The sequence below is a fragment of the Tenrec ecaudatus genome, chromosome 2 (assembly GCF_050624435.1).
Source record: "Tenrec ecaudatus isolate mTenEca1 chromosome 2, mTenEca1.hap1, whole genome shotgun sequence".
NCBI lineage: Eukaryota > Metazoa > Chordata > Mammalia > Afrosoricida > Tenrecidae > Tenrec > Tenrec ecaudatus.
The window spans coordinates 17,831,130-17,854,046 of record NC_134531.1 but is presented as its reverse complement, the minus strand read 5'-3'; the positions used below and the strand labels follow the sequence as shown (position 1 = coordinate 17,854,046).

Here is a 22,917-nt window from a genome sequence, read left to right as displayed (position 1 = left end):
AAGGCAGCGACCCAAACTATTCTGCAAACAAGCAGTTAAAGCCTACTTTCAAAGGGTTTGCTCTCTAGTTGGAAAATAAAGATGATAAGAAGCGTAACTAGGCAACAATGCCAAGGTAATAAAGACATCACTAAAGATTGGATTGTTAAAAGTGGTGGAACGTGATTTTCTTTAAGAATAGAATTTATTTCACCAGATGGTACAAACTAGAGATAAGTTTTCAATTAGCTGGCTAATTAGCACAGCATTTAGAAGTGAGGATATAATATCCTGAATAGTGGTTAGAATAAGCTTAAAAGAGGAAGGTAGCAAAGCAGAAACATATCAGCATCTTAATTTGCTATTTATTAAGTCTACAGTACATAATTGTGCTCATGTAGAACCTTTCTATAGACCAGAGACCGTCATTAGAACAGAAGCAAGTGATACTGTATGGTTTTAAAGCAAGAAAGGTGGGTATGTGGGTTGTAACTATTGACCATATTTATCCAATATGTATGATAAGCAAATGATCCAAGAAGCTGTACTGTATGGGGGGGGGGCAGTATGCAATAGGAGAGGAGGAAGCTTCATTAATAAGGGGCATACTGTTTGCTGAAAGTGAAGAAGACTTGAAGCACATATTAAAGATCCCAGAACGATAGCCTTCAATATGCATTACACCTCAATGTGTGTGTCTTTACAGAAAATAACATTCCCAATAACTGGATACCATGATAAACAGACAAAAGATCAAAATTGTCAAAGCACTCATTTAACCTAGGCTCGCAATCAGCATCCTTTGAAACAGCAGTCATAAAACCGAAAGATGTCTTGCATTGGGAAAGTCTGCTACCAAAGATCTCTGTCACACCTTAAGAAGCAAAGATGTCACTTTGATGTCTCAGAGACAGCACGGCATTTTCAATCATCTCACATGAAATGAAAACTGGATAAGACAAACTAAGAATTCATTGAAATATACCACAGAAGAATTGCTGCATTTTAATTATGATATTGGTAAAGAATCCTGGAAGTACCAATGGACTGGAGAATGCAGAAATCGACTGTAAAAAAAGACATTGAGGATGATCCTTGAACATGAAGAAGGCAAAACCCTCCTGTAATTCGGGTGTGTTATGAGAAGGGACTGGGCTCTGGAAAGACTTGGTGAAAGAGAGGGTGAAGGAAAACCAGGAAAACCCTCCATGAGGTGGAAAGGCACTGTGCCTGCAGCAATAGGATTACCCGAACAGTGACTGTGACGATGGAGGGACGCAAGTGTTTGTTCTGTTAGAGTGTGGATCACTATAAAGCAACGGGAACTTGATGTCACCAACAATACATTTTTGACGCCAATCTAAATACTAAACATGACATACTCCAAAATGAACTATGATTTTCATAAGATTTTGGTAGATAGAAACATTGTTCTAACCAAATACCTTTGATATTCATCTGCTAAGTTCTGGTCTTCCACTTATTAAATACTTAAAACCTTGATTTGGAAATTCATCAAGTGAAATATTTTATTCAAAATCTATCTCAATATTTATTTATATATTTAGTGTATATTTGCATATTTAAATGCATCAGAGATATATATTTTAATTAAGTACACATTTAAGTTTACTGGCAAAAATAACTTCATATAAAATAAGAAACATTTCATCTTTGTAAAGTTATATATGGACACATATACCACTGTGGACACAGTTTTGTTTGTTAAATAAGACTTATTTTCATCATTAATTAACACTGATAATATCAAAATTTTACTAAGATGTAGTTAGAGTTTCAAAGGTAATATTTAGGTTATAAGTGGTTTAAATCTCATGATCCTGAAACAGCAACACAAATATAAATCATTTCTAAATTAAAACGTACTCTGCCTATTTTTCACCTTTTCTTGAAATTGTGATAGGTAAGTCTTTTGTCTGAATTTAGCATCAGCAAAACTCACTGCACAATTTCACATGCTTAGCTGAATATCAAAAGCAAATCAGAAGTCACTGTCATGTCACACAGTTTAAGAACAAAAGCACCCACCAGGGTTCTCTGCATAGCATAACTGTGTCGATTTATTTTGTAATATGACAGTGTCGTCTAATCCCTCATTATAAAATCATCATTAGTAAATCAAAGTAAATCTGTTCTGCTTTGTCATCCCCATCCCGTCTCTTGAGGGACCAGGCTTCCTGGGAATCAGAGATCTGCCCGTTTAATTCCTAGGCTTAATTCTAAATATAAGGTGCATGTGTAAATCTTACAGATTTCAGTCATTGAAGAGGTCCTTCGTACTATCTGCATCTCTCTGTCTGTCTCTCTCTCTGGCACATTCAGTGTGCCTGTCTAACTGTCTAATTTGAAAGGCCCTCTCCGGTAAATCTGTTGGTGCGTTCCCATCAGGACTATCTGTTACAGCACATAGCTGTCCTCCTCGGGCTTTCCTATTGCCACAAGGCCAGGGTCAGACCAGCCCGCATGGCCCACCCTTCCTTACCTATTCTGACACCACCCCGTACTAATCTCTATCTATGTTGGGTTTGATGAATCGTTGAAATTGCCATACAGAAACAATACTCACCTGTAAGGGGGCTTATAGGGGACGTTCCTAGGTTACCACAAGTCAGGATCAGCAGACAGTGAGGATATAGCCATGGGTCTTCTCAGCCAGCAGCCAAGTCACTCTCTGCTTCTATCTCTGGGTCACATCGTGCCTTGGCCTTTGCCTCCATAGACCAGGAAGCCATCCCTCCTGTCCATCTGTCCCACATTTCCATTGGGCCGGATGAGGAGAAGGAGCTCATAGTCAAGGTGCTGTTCCTCTGAGTCTCTGTTCCACAGTCTCTGGTGCATCTGGTCTCACTGGCCTCCACCACTTCAGGCAGAGGTCTAGGTCTCAGACATGCTATTTCAAGGTCCGTCCAGAGGGTTCTCTAGCCATAGGGATGTGTGTGACAAAAATTGAATATTCATGTTATACACACCCAATGTGCATGGTTTCACATAGGCATTTGATGGGAGCTGCAGAGACTTAGGTGGAAAAGGTAGAAGAGACATTAAGAAATTTCACTCCATCATACTACTGCTTTTACTTATCTCTAGGTTTATACTTCTATTATTATATATAGACACACATGTATATACAAATATACATAAAGTATATATAGATATATTCCACTCTTATAGATGGTTCCATTCTTCAAAATGAACACAAATCATGTGTGTTTAAAAGCAAAAATACCTGAACTTAATATTACCATTTAAAAATCATATTAAACAAAATATTCCTTAAATTTTTTGCAGTATTTTAAACATTTGAGGTTCCTCCTCCCTCCCCCTTGGCTTCTTTACTATTTTAATGATTTATCTCTACTTCCATTAATGAAAGTGATATCATTTAGAAATTGCTTTATGATTTTAGCAAACCACTTAAAAAGAAGCATAAGGAAATACAGTCTTGCCTTGTGGCTATTTGCGTTCAGTTAAGGATATCTAGATATATTAATGTACATTGCACTGAGGGAAATAGAAGGGATATTTTCAAAGTTGACAATGTAGCTCTTAAAATGTATCTTTTGGGACCTTTTCTTTCAAATCTAGCAGTCCATTAGTGGAGCGATGCAGTTATAGAGTTTGATACATGTTAGAAATGGTGGGAGGTATTTTTTTAATGATGGTTCTTTCTTTCTTTGGCATTCTCAGATTTGTTGTCAATAATCCCATAGTTTATTTTTGTCCTCTGGACAAGAACTCACAGCTGGTGTTGCAATGTGCTTAATTTGTCTACAGAGTCCAATCATTTAAATTCTGTTTCGGTCCATGCAGTGTCAGACCAGTTAGCAATTTTTCCTCTCCTAAACAAGATAGTGCACTACGCTCTGTCCTGAGAGCATGAGACAGATCCAGTCTGAGCCTCCTCTCGTGGAGGTGACAGTAACTGTGCCTGTGGAGACATGTGGCTACGTTCAGTGAGGCGGCCAGGACACTGCCCGTCTGAGTCTCTCATGACTGTGCTTTGCCACGCAGGCACATATTATGCCCCCGCCCTGCCCTCACCTTTAGCATTGATCCATTCCTTCTGAGGTTGCTCTTGTTTTTAGGTGACATCAAGTCAGCTCCAAATACACGTGAGCTCTCAGTACAACAGAATGAAGCACTGGCTGGTCCTGTTCCACCCTCACAATTGTTCTTTTGTTTAAACCCATCTCTTCCACCACCGTGTCAGTTCCTCTTGTCAAAGGCCCTCCTTTGCCCCTCTGCTCTACCAAGCATTATGTCTTTCTCTAGGGACTGGCCTCTCCTGATAACAGGTTCAAAGTACATGGCTTGTCAAGAGCTCCTGGCTCTACGTCTTCCATCTACAGCCAGTTTGTTCTTCTGGAAGTCGGTGATACTTATAAAATTATTTGCCAGCCCCATAAATCAAGTGCATTGATTCACCTTCAGTCTTCCTTATACAATATTCACCTTTCACATGCATAGGAGATTGAAGATACCATGGCTTGGGTCAGGTGCACCTTAGCCTGTCCATACTTTAAAGAAGTCTTGTGAAGCGGATGTACCCAGTGCTAAGGATAATTTGATCTCTTGGATGCTGCTTTCGTGAGCCTTAATTATGGTTTCAAGCAAGATGAAATCCTTAACAACTTTGATCTTTTCTCCATTTATCATGCTGTTTCTTATTGGTACAATCGTGAGAATTCTGATTTCCATTACACTGATTTGTTATCTATATGGAAAGCACCAATCCTTGTTCTTCTTCAGCAGGTGCTTCACGTTAAATCTATTGCCAGAATATGAGCAGCTCTGAGGCAAGGCTCTTGTGTCCTCCTGGGGAAGGCTAACTCGAAAAGTAGGGCTGAATTCAACGAGACAGAGACAGAGAAAGAAATAGAGAGGAGACAGAAATCGATAGGGGGAGATAGATGTGTGCAATTGTTTCTTATTACCTGGAATTATGCATTAGAAGCAAATGACGGTTCTTGAAAGTTTGGCTCTGTCTACATCATGAAGTTCAACTATACTGTGAGAGGGCTCCCTTCCCCAGCAGTATGGTGAAGACCTTCCTACCTGAAATGCTCACTTTCCCGGCAATGTAACTGACTTTTTGTTTGTTTGTTTTTCTGTTCCTGCTGATTGACCCAGTAGCTACAACAAGGGCTCAAGCTTAACGACCAATGTTGGGTGGCCCAGAACTGAGCAGTGGGACCTTCTGTTGTAAAGAGGCTCATGATGGAAATGAATAGACAGCTCCTGAAAACAGCAGCTCCACCACACCCCTCCTTCACAGGAGAAGGCATCCAAACCTTCACAAAGAATGCCATCCACCACCCCCTTGGGAACATGCAAATTTACTGCCACCAAGTAGATTCCAAATCCCAGTGACCCAAGAGGAAAAGATAGACCTTCCCCCTTGGATTTCTGAGATTTTAAGTATTTAAAGGAAGAGACAGCCGGATCTTCCTCCCATGCAGTGGATGGTGTGTTTGAACCACAGACCCCATAGGTAGCAGCATACTAGGTACCCACTGTGCCATCGGGGTTTCTTAACCCCTTGTGTAGTATAGAGAAATAAGTATGTCCCTTGACAGCACCAGTACAAATGGGTATAGTAATTTAAACAGTGTTGCTTATGAATTTGTAAACAGACATTTTGGTCCTGAAATGAATGCGTTTGTGCATTCTCAAGAAGCATTTGTGACAGATCGTCAAAATGATGGTATCCCAAGATGCAAATCTGGATCACACAGATTGACAGGAAAACTTGGGAGGCCAGGAGGGTGTTTACATACTTAAGTGACTGGGAAGAATCTCATCTCTGGAAACTGAACTTTCAGGCGTTTTAGGTTTAAAAGGAGGGGTATTTTAAAGTCTGGCTAAGAGGCAATTTTATTAGAAAGCATGAGATTCTGCTGCTGATATATTACAAGATACATTGGTCAATTTTAGTTGTACCCTATCAATACATGTCAACATAATAAGGGAACTGTAACAGAAGACTAACTCCTGCTGAGTGACATTCAAGTAATTATTTATTGAGTACCCTTTATGTGAAAGAAATTTTGAAGGAAGGCAAAACAATATTGATTCATACATAGACTGTGATAATAGTAAAATTATAAATGAAACCTACTGCTACTAACCCTTACTGTTAAGTTCATTCCGATGAATGGTTACCCCACGCGTTCCACACTGTAACTGTGTTATAAAATGTTGCATTGGCTGAGATCTTTATGAAAGTAGTCCACAAAGTCTCTATATTTTGATGTAGTTGGATGAGTTCAAACTATCAACCTTTAGATTATCAGCCAATTACAAACTGCTTGAGTCACCCAGGGGAATCTTATTGCTACTAGAGGACTTAAAAATAAAGCAACATGACACTATTCTAATTTATCCATCTTGTGTAAATTGAGGTTCTCCGGACTTGCTTTTTTTCCCACTGACACAATGAAAAATGAAAACAAAAAACAAGTTGCCCTCATTAGAGACAGAAATCTACACCGGGAAGTCTCAAGCATTTCTGTTGCTATGAATTATTTGGCAATATTACTATAGTGATCTATTAGGTGATTCTTTGTATTTCAAACCAAAGCCTAAATTCATACCTATATTATCTAAAAAAGTCTCCACTCAAATAGTTGTCTATTTACAATCTTCAAAGAAGAAATGCTTTTAATAGTATCTAAAATATATGGAAAATATGTAATTGAATATAACCCCCCAAAAAGTAATTTGTAAAAGCATATCTCCTTTTAATGAAAATTATATCGTTTATAAAATAAATTAAATAAGTAGTCAGATTAGAATTCACCCAACAAGACTCTTCAGGTTGTTTTTTTTCTTCAAATTCTTCATATTATTGAGCAAAGAAATAATGAGACACATACTACTAGTTCAAAACATCCTATCTGAACTCCACGCCCTCTACATGTATCCTTTCAAGGCAACAAAACAAAGAGAACATGGCAGGATGCTGACTCAGCTGTAAATGTACGGGTCCGCCAGTCGACTGAGAAGCTAGATGAAACTGTCTTAGGCTAACCAGTTCCGCAGATTCCCAGCTGCTAGCAATACAGGAAAATGTCTTCCTTATGCAGTCTTTCTGTAGCAAACATGCCACAAATCAGTGGATTCAAAGAACGCAAGTTAATTTTCTTATAATTCTATAGAATAATAAGCAAAAGCAAAATCCTTCCAGGTTGGTAGCCCTAATGATGCTTGGTTTTCTCTCTCTCTCTCTCTCTCTCTCTCTCTCTCTCTCTTTATCTCTCTTTATCTCTCTCTCCATCTCTCACTTTGTGTATGTGTGTGTTTATCCTGGTCTTTTAATACAACAACTATTTCTAAATGAGATAACACCCATGCTCCCCTAAGGCAGAAAGTCAGTGCATCATTCAGGAGAGCACAGTTTACTTCATGTTCTCTTTATTGATGTAGCTCCCCAATGATACATTTCACTATATGCATTTTATATGGATGATCCCCACAAATTAGCAGCCAGTTATAAATTTTCAATAGTTCTTAAAGCTATAATTGCGAAATAGTAATGATTGATGCTTTTAAAGAGACTCAAAATTTCAGTTTTGGAACAGCCATGATGGTGATATTTTTTATGTATCTACGTGACTCAGCAATATGAGTCTGTATGGCGATACCTCCGATTCCCACTGTACCCCTCCATTTCCTTTTCTGGACAATACACTGGCACCTACAGCAACATAGTGAGGCTTGACTCTCGACCTACTTTCAAATATTGAGACATCATTGTGGCTATATCTACACAAAACTGAGAATTTGATTGTTGTAAATAACAGAAACATCAATTATCTAAAGAAAAACAGTGATTAGGAAGAGAAATCCACAATTTGGGGGGAATTCCAGAAGCCCTTTGTTTACCTAAATCCATACCTGTTAAGCAGAACTTTCACATTGTGACTGTTCATTCCAGTAAAGGTCTTACAAGCAGACTTCACTGAGTTCCCGTGTCATCCTTAATATGTCAGGCTCAGAAGTACTCACAGAACGTCTCTGTTCTCAATGAAAAGATGATGCAGAAAAACCTGAAACCATGAAGAAGGACTGTGCCATAGACGTGTCGCAGACACACCTAATGGACAGCTCTGCATCGTTATCTCTGGACTCTGAATGTATACAGTAATTCCCACATTAGGAGCTTCCACTTAGAGATAACTGCAGGTCCATTCTAACTCATAGTGAGCCTAGAGAAGGTTCCAAGACTGCAAACCTTCAAGGGAGCAAATAGCCCCACTTTTTCTCCCTGGAGTGGTTGCTAGGTTTGAACTACAACTCCTGTGGTTAGCACTCCAAGGCTTACCTGACAGAGCCACCAGGCTTACCTACAGACAATTCAGTCTTTCCCTTTAATGTTATTGAACCCATATCTATTGCAAGAAATCCTTCATGAGAATCATCTTCATTGGTGGCATATGCCTGCTTTAAAGATGGAAAAGATTAAGTCTTTTCTTGCCCTAAAACAAAACTCACTGCCACTGAGTCCAGGCCAATGCAGAGTGACCCAACTGGACAGAGCAGAACTGCTCCTGTGAGTTCCTGAGGCTTTAATTTGTTATGGGAGTAGAAGGCCCTGCATTTCTCCCTTCTTGCATTAAAGGAAAGCTAAGTAAGAGTCTTTAGAAACTGTTATGGCTTACCTACAAATTCTACTTAAAAGCATATTTACTATCAGATCATGTTCACAATCCAGAGATGTCCCATGTATGTATATTTTCACATATTATTTCAAAGCTTACCACCTACAACCTCTACTTCATGATTCCCTATTAATTCATGGTCTTTAGTATTGTTACTAAAATCTCTTTAAATCCTAATCCACCAAAATAAATCATTACAATGTTAAATTGGCTTCCAACTCTTCCATAAATTCTTTTTCCACCCAATCAATTGTAAGTCAGGCATAGTAACCATAATTAGGTGCATATTATTAGAGATTGACCTTTATTTAACCTTGATAATTCCTATAAGCAGATGTTCCATCTGCTACCATTTCCCTTTATTTGGCATGCATTAATAGTTCTTGTCCACTTGGATATCGATGTAAGAATTTTGGCAAAGCCTCCATTGAATTTTAAAGTAGTCTTTGTCTGGACTAGAGCTCTTTTGTTGCTGTTGCTGCCTCATTTTCCAGTTTTTTTCAAGATTTAAAAAAAATCAAAACTGATACAGCTATATGTGTGTAATGTGTATCAATACATCTATATCTGTATACCAGTCTAAAGGGTGTATAAAGGTAGGTGATGATAGATTGATAGATAAAGATATACATTTCTTATTCTGTTAGTTTTAGTCCAAAGTTTTGCCGTTGGAGTCTGCAGTGAGCATGGTTGGGCTAAGCACATTTTGTTCCGTTACTGTGAGATGCACAGTTACCGTTGTCAAGAGCTCATTATTGTGCAGTGCAAAGAATTTCCAGGAGGACAAAGGTATACTTCCTGAATCTTCTTTCCTTTTTAAAGAAGAAAAACCTCCAACTAAATAAATAAATAAATAAGAACATTTTTTTTCTTAGTTTGAGAACATTTTATTTTAGAACTTAAAATGGGTTGGAAGCACAGTTTGGGTTCTCTGTTACTGAGCGTGTTTTCAATTGCATTTCCAATAATGATGCTGAGAACAAACAACCTGCCAGCCAGATAAATATAGGAAAGTTTACATCAAGTTCGAGCCACTAAAGAGAATCTCTGTCTACCATTACGTCTTATAGCTTGCCACGTATTGTGTGTGTGTGTGTATGTGTGTGTGTGTGTGTGTGTGTGTGTGTGAGAGAGAGAGAGAGAGAGAGAGAGAGAGAGAGAGAGAGAGAGAGAGAGAGAGAGAGAGAGAGAGAGAGAGAGTGTGTCTTGGTGTTCAAAGATCAGTGCCTTACAGCAAAGAATGGCTACTGTTGAACCTTGGTTCCTCTACTTCCCTCAGACTAGAGAATTGTTGCAGATAGGAGAACTTACATTCTTCGTGATGCAATATTGCACAACTTACAGATTCCTTTCTTTAAAGTTCAGGATTTCCTGGAGACTCCATAACAGTCACGCTATTCCCATGATGCATGTTTTTCTTCTTTTCATGCTCTATTCAGAGTAGCCAGTTGGTCTGTATAGATAGTTATGCATAAACATACATCTAAGTCGAACATGTTATTCTATGCATTAGAGCTGCACTATGGCTTTAGGAGTCTGTGCTGCCGGAAAGAGGGACTTACAGCACAGAAACCTTTCCATTCTTGGTGAGTTTGAGTTCAAGCACCTTGATGGTGATGTAATAAGTATTAACATATATTAATTCTCTGTCCATATACATGGTAGGTTTGTTAATCAATCCCTTCCTGAATGTAACCTTGCCAATTTCTATCTGAATACACTTCTTTACTTATTCCTGACTTTTATTAACAATGTTACCTGGGAGACTTACTAACAAAATTAATTTCTATTGGATTCATTTATCAATGCATAATATATAAATGATCAATTTATCAATGATAGTGAAAAATAATTAACTCAAAGGTGTTGTCAGAGGTTGGGAAGATGACTTGGAAATGGTCTTTATTGTGCAGTATGCTTACTGGGATACATACCCTGGAAATCCACACAGGTGGATGATGGTGGGAGGAAGAACGGTTGGTCAGAGACAAAATCGTGCACTGTCTAGTTTTAATGCCACCTTGATTGATCTCACAGGCATTTCTGGATCTATGCTGGTCCTTCCAAAGAGTGTGGGTCGAGCAGAATTAGACCAGCTTTAATTCTTACTCTTGCAGCAATTGAGTCATTGATTTGGGGTCACATGTAGGAATGTAATTGCCCAGGTAGTATCTGCCAATGAGGAAACAAGCCATCCATTGAGAGAGTCTTAGCCCCACTTACAAGTGCACTCTGCCTGGGTCCCTTTGCACAATCATTCTGGACACAATAATAGTCGAGATAGTATATGTGTCTGATGGCTCATTGCTGACTGGAATTGAGTTATTGGAGGCAGTGAGGCATTTGATTATTTTGATCAGGGTTCTAGACTATAATACAGTTGAAACCTAACCATTCCCTAGCTTTGAGAACTTGAGTCACTTGTCCTTTGAGATGCAAGCTATTTCTTTTTAAATGAGTGCTAAGAATAGAAGTTATTTTTCCTATCAAATAAAGGAAAAGAAAGTTGGGTGTTGTAATCATTAAGCGCTAGGCTGGTAACCTAGCTCAAAATCACCAGCTACTCTGTAAAGTGAAGGAGAAAAATGAGGCAATGTGTCTTTATAAGGAGGAAGAGCCTTGGAAACTCATTGTGGGCAATTTTACTTTATTTTGCCAAGTAGCTGTGAAACAAAACCAACTGAAGGTCCATAAATTAAGGGACTTAATATCATCGCCCTCCAAAGGTTGTTGGTATCTAACAAAATAACTCGTGCAGGCATTTCATATAATACAGTGTCTTGGTGCTACCGTCTGGTAAGGATTGCACTACTTAATGCAAAGTTGGCAATTCAGATCCACAAGCTACTCTTGGGAAGAAAGATAAGGATACAGATACACAGCTTCAGAAAACCTTTGTAGGGTCATTAGGAGTTGGAATGGATTTGATGGCAGTGGGTTGGGATTTTATGGGGAGCTTTTGATTGCAATCCAAAGTCTATACAGATAATTATCGATATTGTTCCACCCGGGCTTCTCCATTGAGTGTTCTCTGTAAGTAGAGTGTCTCAATTCAGAGCCACATCTAAAGGAGATGATTGGCTGAGTTGCTGTCTCTGTAGCTACATGTTGCCTTTGGCAGTGGTTTGGACATCTTACTTGTACATCATCAGCACCTGGATACCTGGATAGTTTGCTGAAAATGCATCTTGTATATTCAGAATGATCAGGCTTGGGATCAGGCCCAGTGGCTCACCCCAAAGTTTGGAAGGTAACGGCTTAAAGCTATCAGTACCCTTTGAAATATTTTGACTAACAAGGTTTATGTGTAAGACGTTGATTGCTTCCTCCACTACTTTTCCTCCCCTTTAGCTTATGCTGTATTATTTGTTCACATCAGACTCTCCAGCGAAGAATCAATACTAGCGACTCCTCAGTCATTGCCCCTCCATGTGCTCCTGTCCATCTCATGAAGGGAAACGACTAAACAAGCAAATAAAGAGAAAACAACCTCGCATACCCATTTTATCCACTAAAGGAAATGTGCATCTCAATGGCGGCGTTACTAAGTACATTTTGTTTTGCTTATGTCTGTCATAGATAACACAGCCAGCATTCTGACAAGGCGGAGGAGATTTAGTCGAACTGTTCAGGATGTGTATTATCTCCCCATTATGATCTCTGATGGTGGAATCCCCTCTCTCAGCAGCAGCAGCACCCTTACCATCAGGGTTTGTGCATGCGAGAGAGATGGGCGTGTGCGGACCTGCCATGCGGAAGCCTTCCTCTCCTCAGCGGGCTTGAGTACAGGAGCCTTAATCGCTATCCTTCTGTGTGTTGTCATTCTCCTTGGTAAGTCATTCGCCCTCCTAATGCCTTCTGGGGGTGAGGCTTCATGCTCCTTCAAAGACCTACGGGGCACTGTGAAGGGGGGGTGCGATGGGTGGGTAGGGAGAGTCAATTTGTTTTACTGTTCTTCCTGATGTAAATGAAGTATTCACTTGTAAGGATATGTAAATTGTCTGTCAATAAAACTGTTAAAAATAAATTTTTAAGGAACAATTGAGACTGAATGGTAGAGATATATGTAGATCTGTGTATAGATACATATACACACACATCTATACACACAAAGAGTCACATATTAACTAGAATTTGTAATACTATAGTTAAGCCAGAAACAATTTGATGTAATTATCATGCAAACTTTGCCGGATGATGAAACTTGAAATAAAGCTTTTAAGGAAAGTTTAATGTGTAAAAAGATTCAATATTAATTTTTTCTAAATCTCAAGATCTCATATCTAAAATATATGTATATATATAAACTTAAAAATTAATTTTAGAAGACAAATAAGGGAATCAAAAAATGTGCAAAAGACTGGAATGGATATTTCCCCAAATAGGATATTCAAATGGCTTATGTATCCATATGCATGAATATATAAAAGATGCTCAATATTTTTGCTCATCAGAGATATGAGAATCAATACCTAATGCTATCCCAGTTTATGTCTATTAGGATGGCTAAGACAATAATAAATGATAATAATAACAGTAACAAAAATTAAAGAGGAAACGGAAGTGAAGTGTTGATGAGAATGTGCAGAACCCTTATCTGTTTGTTCTTCCGGGGAACATACAGTAGTGACTTTTGTGGAAAGTAGTTTTGCTATCCTTTAGAAATTAAATATGGAACCAGGAATCCTAGTGTTGGATTTATATTTAAGGGACTGGTATGAGCACCAGATATCTACAATACCCTAAGAGTAAAAATTATAGCAATGGTTAAATAGGTAAATAAAATATGCTGTATACAGCCAATTGAATACTATGCGTATAAAATGGAATAAAATACTGATACATGTTTTATCATGGATGCAATTGGAGACAATATCCTAAGTAAAACAAGCCAATCACAAAACAACAAATATTAGAACCTTTGGTGGTACTGTGGTTACATTGGCCTGCTCACCATAAGGTCGGCGATTTGAAACCATCCGTTGCTCTGAGAGAAAGGCAGGGTTTTCTACTCCCACACAGACTTACCGTCACATAAATTCACAGGGGCAGTTCTATCCAATCCTCTCCAGTCCCGATGAGTGGACATGGACTCAATGACTGTGGGATGCGTTTGAAAAAGAGAGAATGAGAGAGCCGTCAGGTGAAAAGTGGAGATTTCTGTTCATGGTTGTGGAAAGTCTGGCATACACTTGGGGTAAATGTTGTGCAGTGTGACTTGTGCAGTTGTCTCACTCAGCTGAATACCTAACAAGGAGTTGAACTGGTAAAGTTTGAGTCATGTATAGTGTTAGGACACAGACGACAAACGATCAATAGCAGGCAACTGCTGATGCGATTGCAGCCAGATACACTGTGGGGTATTTATTTTTAAGTTTGGAAAATTCGGGGCATAGATACAAAGGACAGCACAGTCACTTTGCCTAATGATAATTCTTGGTGTTTTTCTTGGTGTTTGAATGTTATGTCTTGTCCTAGAACACTTGTTGGACCTCCAGGGCACAACAATGTATCCCTGTTAGATTGGAGCGGCGGAGGAGGCTGGGCAAACCAGGCAGGAGGAGCGTGCAGGTCCAGCTGAGTCAGCTAGCCATTTGCCATGGTCCCAGAAACCTAGAGTGTCCGCTGCTGCCCTTGCAGAGGGTTTTAGCAGACATGCTATCGAAGAGTCTTGAAGAAAGAAATGGGGAGAAATGGGCTACAGAATGGCAGCCTATTATGGGGTCGCGACTCGGTAGCGGAGACAGATGAACCCTCCTCTTTGATGTTCTGAGATAATCATGGAAACGTAGACCTTACATTGAGGCTAGACTGAAGTCATCCTTCTACCAAATAATAGTTTAGCTTGATTGGTAATGAGCACCGACCTTGAACATTGTGAGCTACAGGTGACCAAAATTACAGTAGCAGCTCATGATGTTAAGGGGAAAATATAGGGGGCACTCAGTTTAAATGAATCATGATGGGGTAACTTAGAAAAGGATGGCGAGACAGTTGAGGACTTTGAGGAGTGTGATTAATGTAATGAGATTATGCACGTTGGTGTTGAATTGGTACATTTTGCTGTGTATACTTTCACCAGAAATGTAAGAAAAAATTATATTTAAAAAAATTTTAAATTGCCTTTGAAAGATTTAAAAAAAAATTATTTCCAAAGGCACAAGTAGCATTCTGCTAATAGTAATCTTAAAACCAATTTATAAACTGTCTTAGACATTTCTATTATGATAGCAGTCCAAACTATTTAGTTATTATCAATGCTAGTTGAACTTTAAAAACTACTTCTAAAGTTTTTAGCCTTAGAGCTATTCCACTTTATTAAATAAAATCCGATTAAATTAAAACAAAGAGACTTTTTTTCTTTGAGATTTTCATTTCCTTTTATTAAATAACTTTACATTATCTGTTATGATAGCCTAATTTTGATCACAGTCACATTTGAAGCTTGTATTTCCATAAACTCTTTGGAGCTGTATTGAACACACAATAAAAATCCAGATTTTTATAATGAGAAAATGTATTTCAAAAGCACCCATGCCTCTACTTCTTGCAACTAAAATGACACACAGGTTTACGGTGTGTCAGTGTGGCTTCTCTCCCTGTGAGCAGTCTCAACTTTTGCTTCTTTCTTGCTACTCCACATACATGATCAAAGTATGTTCTGCTTAGAGGGGGGTATTCTTAGTGTTAGTTATTTTGGTACTGGTATACTACACCAGCTTCCACATGGAGAGTTTATAAAGCATGATGGTATGATGGTTTAAGGGTAAACCTCATGAACTCACTGCTACCAGGTCATGTCTGATTCGTAGTGATCTAGGACAGAGTAAGTCTGTCCCTGTGGGTTTCTGAGGTTCTAAATCTTTACAGGAGCAAACACTCCTTTTGCTCCTAGGGGAGACCAGTGAGTTCAAAATGCTGACCTTGCGGTTAGCAGCCTAACATGTAACTCACGACACCGCCAAGGCTGAAAACGGTGGAAAGGAGAATGAATACATAGGACAGAGAACAGTTTAGATCTTCTGGAACATACTCAGGAGAGTAGGTTTTGTTCTGGGATTGTGAAGTTTTACAAAAATGAGAATCTTAACATTTTTATTGTGGAAAAAAATAGGTGAGTGTGAATGAAATGGAGAGCATCTCCCATGGTAGCAAGAACACATGCAGGCAAATCAACTAGAAAACCAAAGCAGCTTCCTTGCTCAGACATGGCAGGCCTGAGACACGGCAGACCTTGGATATGCTGTGAGTGTAGTTGAGAGAGATGACAATACCGAGAGCTACCAGTTGAAACAAAAACTGATCTTTTATAAACTAGACATGCGGGTAATTTAGAATGAAGTCAAAGAAGAATTTTTATATATACCTTGCTGAAGGTAGGTCCCTGTCTTCTGTGATGTAGGGACATCAGAAATATACTATTTTGAGTTCATTAGGGACAATACAAACAGAAGATGGACCAGGACTGAGCTGTGAGGAACTTCAATTTGATAGCACAGTGAAGAAGTCAGGTAAGAAAAAGGAAATGAAACAGAAGATCATGAAAGATCCTATCCAGTAGTCCTGAGAGAAGTAAGTGTACAGACAATAACAATGTGTCAAGGCTGACATTGAGCCCAGAAACTATCAAGTTCATTTAGCAGAACTGAGGCCGGGAACACCACTAAAGTTTGTTGAAGCACACGAGAGCCTTACAGTGTAGACACATGGTGGAGACCTAAACCAGGGAAATTGTGTATGTTCCATTCAATTAATTAATCAATTGATTCATTTACTGGTCATCAGAAATTACTCTTGTTTTCTTTCAATATTAATAATTTCCTGTTTACTTTAAAAATAAAACACTGTTCCAGGATCTTAGCTAGAGGAAGACATAATTAAACCAGAGAATTTAACATGGAATCATCATGCTAAAAGATAGTTTAGTGGGAGGATGCATTTTATCCTTTGATTTTTGCTTTTGCTTATTACTTAAAACTTTTCATACGCTAAAGTTTGAACATTTGAAAAGTAATTGGATTGTCTTGATATACAGGAAACAGTACTGTGTGAAAAAAATGTTTCCTTTCAATTGAGTTTCTGTGTATACTGTACTCTCTGATTTAATTACAGAAAATGTATAAATTTATGCTATCTGTTAAACTCAAATTAATTTTGACAGTTTTGTCTAAACGTCATAGATTTCTTGATCTTATCTTAACACGCATTCATTATAATATAGTTTATACTTATAGAAAATTCTAAAGGAATTTATTATATTCAGAAATCCTTTAAACAACAGACTCACCGATGTAGCTGTTTTCTCATTAATTGCAAAAACCGAATTGTGTTATTTGTAATTAAAACAAAAACTGTTGAAATTTTAATACGCTTCCTGATAGCTTTCTAGAAAGGAGCATCAGCAACCTCAGAAGCAATAAACCCTTGCTTTAGCACTTGTCATGTTAAAGTAAGCTTTGTGTTTGTGGACAATCTATATACTAAAGCCCCAAAGCCAGTGTTCCAGTGTGACCTTGGGCAACCTATTGAGAGTTTCTCATCTTTAACCTCTGAAAGGAAATGTTAGCTATAAGGTTTTCAAAGCTGGCATATGAGTCAATAATGTACTATGAGTTCTCCCCTCTATGTTTGCAGTGATTATCTAAATATTGAACTTCAAAAAGAGGCTCTGATGTGTCAATGAGAGGTTTCCACCATGTGCATTGGGGTGTTTTCTGCCAAGATTACAAAATGTCGTTTTAATTTTATATGAAAACGGAAGGTACTTAGTAGTATGCCTTCATTAACTAATCAGGAGACCAAGAGATGCACACAGGGATAAGCACTGGTCTAATAAACCAGAGGTTGGAGGTTCAAACTCACCCTGAAGCACCCGGAAAAACAAGTCAGGCCATGTGCTTTCAAAAGGAAACAGCCACTAAAGCCCTATAACGTGGAGGTCCATTCTCCACCCACAGAACCACCGTGGGTCGGAAGTAAATGGGTGGCCATCGATCTTAAATTCATTGTCACTTCGAGTTTGACACTAGTGTAGAAGACGGTTAGAGGCCTCTATCTATCCCTGATACTGACCTTTCCTTTTCACCCTGCCCCTTGACTTGCTAATAAGACAAGAGGGGCTGGCAGAGGAGACTCTAATCATGCTTGGCGTATGAAGCCATTAAGCCAGGACATGAATCACCCTTTGCAACTTACTTCTTTTCCACATACCCACATACACAGGTGAGCTGGCTAAGAGACCTGGGTCGCTCCCTCCTCTTGAGAGTAAACGTCTTGGTCATGAGGATCAGGGTGGGTTGGATGGGAAGGCAGTGACAGACTAGGAATAAAAGGTGGCAGGGTTGAGACGATAACTCTCATGTTACTTGCAAATCAATCGTTTGGGTTTGAAAAAGAAAAGTCAATTCCAACGAGAGGCGCATAACCACGCATGGATAATGCCACCTGCAAGGGGTAAGGACAAAAAACTCACACACTTCGGACACCTCAATTCCACTGATATTTCAAGATCATACAGATAGATCATCATCTCTTCCTTAGCATGTACTTTTGTCTTGGTATTTTCTGGAAATACCTTAGTTTGGCATTCAAGTATTTAAAGGTCTGTAGTAAAATTGTTGCTGCCGTTAGTTGCCAGTAAGTTGGTCCTGATTCATAGTGAGTGCGTGCATAGCATTGCAAAACACTGCCTGCTCCTGAGCCTCCCGCACCACCGGCCCCTTGTCTGTTGTGTCCATGGTGGCAGCCACTGTGTCAATTGATCTTGTTCAGGGGCTTCTTTCTTTTCACTGCCTCTACCTTGCCAAGTAATATACATACAGCAGGATTAGGTTTTCCATATCTTAATAACAATAAACTGTATGTATATATATATATATATAGCCCTAGGAAGTTTTTTTCTCTGCATGAGGATTCTCTTCATGTAATGCTTTGTTGGCACTTTCACAGAGCCCATTATTTAGTTCATCCATACAAGAATTATGTTTAGAAAGTCTACTGTGTACCATCTGCTCCAGAAACACTACTAACATAAATGAAAAGCAGGTCATCCGAAGCCCCATGTCAGCCAGGTTTTACCATTCTACTCCAATTTGTGTTAAAGTTGCCTTTTACTAGAAGGACCATATGTTCAGGATTGCCATGATGCCCTGATGTAATTACAAACAACAGCACCCTTTGCCCTCAAAATTGCCCTCAAAATGTAAGGCTCATTATACATTTACCCTTTCATGAAAGAGGTAACAAATCTATCACTGGTTAAAGGCAAGTAGCCCTCCGTATCTGAGTGAGCCATAGGCATAAGCTTTCAAAGTCAGACTTTACTGAGACGCATGTTTTGCATTACCATAGATCAGCCCTATGTCCTTAACTTTGAGACGAAGATGATGAAGACATACCATCAGCATTGTAACTGTCCGTTAGCCCGTAGATCCTATTAGGCAAATAGGGGACACAAAAGGGGATTGAAGTAATGCACACAGGTTGATAAGGGATATAAATTAAATGACATCCAGACTTGTAAACTAGTATTGATCACTTCCTCCTTTTTGCTGTCTCTCTACTTGACCAAGCATACGGTCTTTTGCAGGGACGGTCTCTCCTGGCCTGTCCGAAGCATGTGAGAAGACGTGTTGTCAATCTTGCCTGTGAGGAGCATTTTGGCTCTATTTCAAAAATAGATTCGTTTGCTTTCTTAGCAGTACTTTAATGTCCTTCAACAACATCATAATTCAAATGCATAATTCAGCATCAAAATCAAAAGCTCTTGATATGCGCCACCAACAATTTCCAATATGTATTTATTGAAGGAGGCAAAAAAATGATTACTCTCATACATTTAGACAGTCTGCTGGAACAGATGTTTCGATCTAGAAAGTGTCTTCCACTGAATCATGAGGGGGAGTTACAAAAAATATGTGCACTATCCTTTGAGGTATTCAAGCGTCGGGAACTGAGACCTGCCCACAATGCCACCAGTTATTCTGGACACTTGTGGACAGATAACAGGGGCTGGGAATTGCTGCTGTCAACAACAGTCAAAAACAATACCTGAATCACTAGTTCTCACTTCCTCTTCTCTCCCGTTTTTCCGCAGCAATTGTAGTGCTCTTTATCACCCTGCGGCGGAGTAAGAAGGAACCGCTGATCATTTCCGAGGGAGATGTGAGGGAGAACGTAGTCACGTATGACGACGAGGGAGGCGGAGAAGAAGACACGGAGGCCTTTGACATCACAGCCTTGAGGAATCCTTCCGCCGCCGAGGAGCTCAAGTACCGACGAGACATCAGGCCTGAAGTGAAACTCACCCCGAGGCATCAGACCTTGTCCACTCTGGAAAGTATAGATGTTCAGGAATTTATTAAGCAAAGACTGGCCGAAGCAGACCTGGACCCCAGCGTCCCTCCATATGACTCACTTCAGACCTATGCTTATGAGGGCCAGAGATCCGAAGCTGGATCCATCAGCTCTCTGGATTCAGCCACGACACAATCCGACCAGGATTATCAGTACCTTGGAGACTGGGGGCCCGAGTTTAAGAAATTAGCAGAACTCTATGGAGAAATAGAATCCGAAAGAACAACTTAGGGGCTCAGTTCCTGAGAGCCTGTGGAATTTGCTTCCTGCGCGAGTGACGAGACCACCTTGGCAAAGTCAAGGAAGAAGTGGGGAGACAGTCCAGGGAACTGAGCAGAGGGAACACAGCAACTGTAGGAAGAAGTGCCCTTTTCATGATGGAAACTGGGTCTTTGCATTCGAAGAAAGTCAAATCACACACACACACACACACACACACCACCGCACAGAGGGGGACGTCTATCATTTCTTGTGTATATTTTCAATTGCTCAATAAAGTCTGTGGTATTGTTGAATTAAGATACCTGAATTAAGCCAAACGATGACATTTGTTTCACTATTTTGTGATTATTTTTTCAAGCATCACTAAAAAAAAAAAAAAAAAGGCTTCTCATCGCCAGTGTCTATGATTTATAAGGATGGTCAACCACAAAATGAAACTTGTAAGGGGAACCACAACCTCTCTTTCCACTTTTCTGGGTGGACGCGGAAGCCCCACATTCTGTTACTGTAACACATCGCATTAGCCTTGTCTTGTGTTTAAATGCCATGAGGTGTTTCCCATAGCCCAGGCCACTCTGTCATGGACCTATACGGACCATTTCCCTTTGCCCTCCCCACTTCTTTTCTCCACACAAAATTGATGGAGCATGGGGATTTGCTGCCTGCACTATAATGTATGCAACTTCTGTGCACCAGCCGTGCACCCTTCTAGAATACAGAGACAATGATCTCTGTCCCACGCCACCCCACCCCGTTCAGTTCCACGGGAGAAGCCTACTTTCATGTTTGTTTTTGAATGGATAGAGTGAATGGTTTAAGATTTACTCCGAGGTACTGCTATGTCAGGGAAAGATTTAATTTTAGAAAAAGCTACACACACCACCCTCCTGTACCAAGCATTGAGGAACTCTTTTATTTCACTGGTTTGTGTACATTGGAATCAGCAGTTTGGATCATATCCAGCAGGAACTGTGATCAATGTGCTGATTCGTGTATACTTAAGCCCATTTGACTTATTGATATCACAGATAGTCTTCATGCATATGAACCGAACACAATAATGATGTAGTCGAAGAGACTACCTTCTAGTTTACATATACTTTATATACCTTTAAAGACTCTGGGCGGAGCAATAGTTAAGTGTTGAGCTCCTAACTAACTGTTGGCAGTTCAAATCCACCCAGAGGTGCCTTGGGAGAAAGGCCTGGAAACCTACTTCCAAAAGACCGCAGCCATTGACTACCCTAGAGAGTGCGCTTCTGCCCCGAAAGTAGGGTCACCATGAGCACAAACTGAATTGATGGCAATGATCTTTCTTGTCGTTCGGTCTTGACTTTCATACGCTCATGGGAGGCTCACCTTTCCTTACACAGTTTTAAGCTTTCAGGCCTTTATTTACTCATTATCGTTCACATGTTTGTGAAAATGTCCAGGACGCGGAGGAGTTCCGTATCTGTATTCTTGAACACATCCCCGGATCACTCCGAGTTTTAGGATCCCAAACTGAAAAACGGAAATGCCCGCGCGGTCCCCACCTACCTCACAGGGGTGTTGTGAGGACGAGACAGTATCTGCAAACACACATTGCCGACTGCAGAGTGCTCTGCTAGATAAAAGCCTGGCAGGCGCGCTCTAATTCTCTAATTTTATTGGCTTAAGATATATATTTAAATACATTTTGCATAAGATATTATATTATTCATAAAGCCTTCAACAGCAAAGCTATTGTTCAGTCTAAGTATGTAAAACAGAAGTCTACTTATTTTAATATTTTTCTAAATGAGCTAATTTTCTTAGAATCTCTTGTTTTGTTGTTTCCAAATTGTTTTAGATAACCTTTGTGTTGTTACTGCTATTGGACTTGAAATAACAAATCATAGCACGCTAGTCTTATTTCCTTAAAAAAATACCACAAGTTTGTAAATCAGATACATTGCCGTATTAAAACGAAGGAAGTAAGAATACTTTAGAGGGAATTTCCCCCTTTGCTCTTCGTGGAACATAGTCTAACACACCCCAAAGTCAAAGGCATTTTCTTTTGGAATCTACCTGTTTGCAAAATTTCAAGCATTGCATCGGTTTGCAATTGCCCTGTGCTGGCATCTCATAGTTTTGAGATATGGGAAGTAGGTGCATTTAATTTGAATAATTCTCAATTTGTGTTTTAAGCCTGAGGAATAAAATGTAATTTAAGTTTTTGCAACATTCTACCTTTCCAGATGCTGCTTTATCATTTTGCATGTCATCGTAGCATACATTCTGGTGTAAGACTAAATCAAAAGAGACGTTCAGGGGCTTTGGGGAGTAACCGCTGGCTACATATGCAATGATTATGCTAATGTCAGTTTACCTTCACCTTGAAAGGAAGGCATGCCTTTGGAAATGTCCAATGGATTCGGGTTTTTTGACACTCCTCTTCAAACAGGATTGGAAAATCTAGGTTTGGTAAATCCAATAGGCTGTGGGACTTAAATTTCTTATAAATTAACCAGTCAATTAAAAAATGTTCACCTAGGAATATTGCAGATGAGAGTGTCTAAGATGAAAATGCGTGTATGCGTCTACTCATTTATGTCAGGATCAGGGTTGTCTGCCTGATTCTGGGGACTAAGGATTTTTTCCTGATTTTGTAGGACAAGGCACTGCAGGTTCATCAAATTTCAATCACTATGACAATTAC

General features: G+C 39.4%; 1 protein-coding gene across 2 annotated transcripts in view; it reads left to right on the top strand.

The window, feature by feature from the left end:
• The window catches only part of CDH18 (cadherin 18), a 360,438-nt gene extending 340,192 nt beyond the window's left edge, over nt 1-20,246 (top strand). For both annotated transcript variants that reach the window (XM_075542989.1, XM_075542990.1), the window contains 2 exons: nt 12,240-12,491; nt 19,756-20,246. In XM_075542989.1, coding sequence (XP_075399104.1) covers nt 12,240-12,491; nt 19,756-20,246 — 743 coding nt within the window. The remainder of the gene's footprint in view (nt 1-12,239; nt 12,492-19,755) is intronic.
• Nucleotides 20,247-22,917: the final 2,671 nt, after the last annotated feature.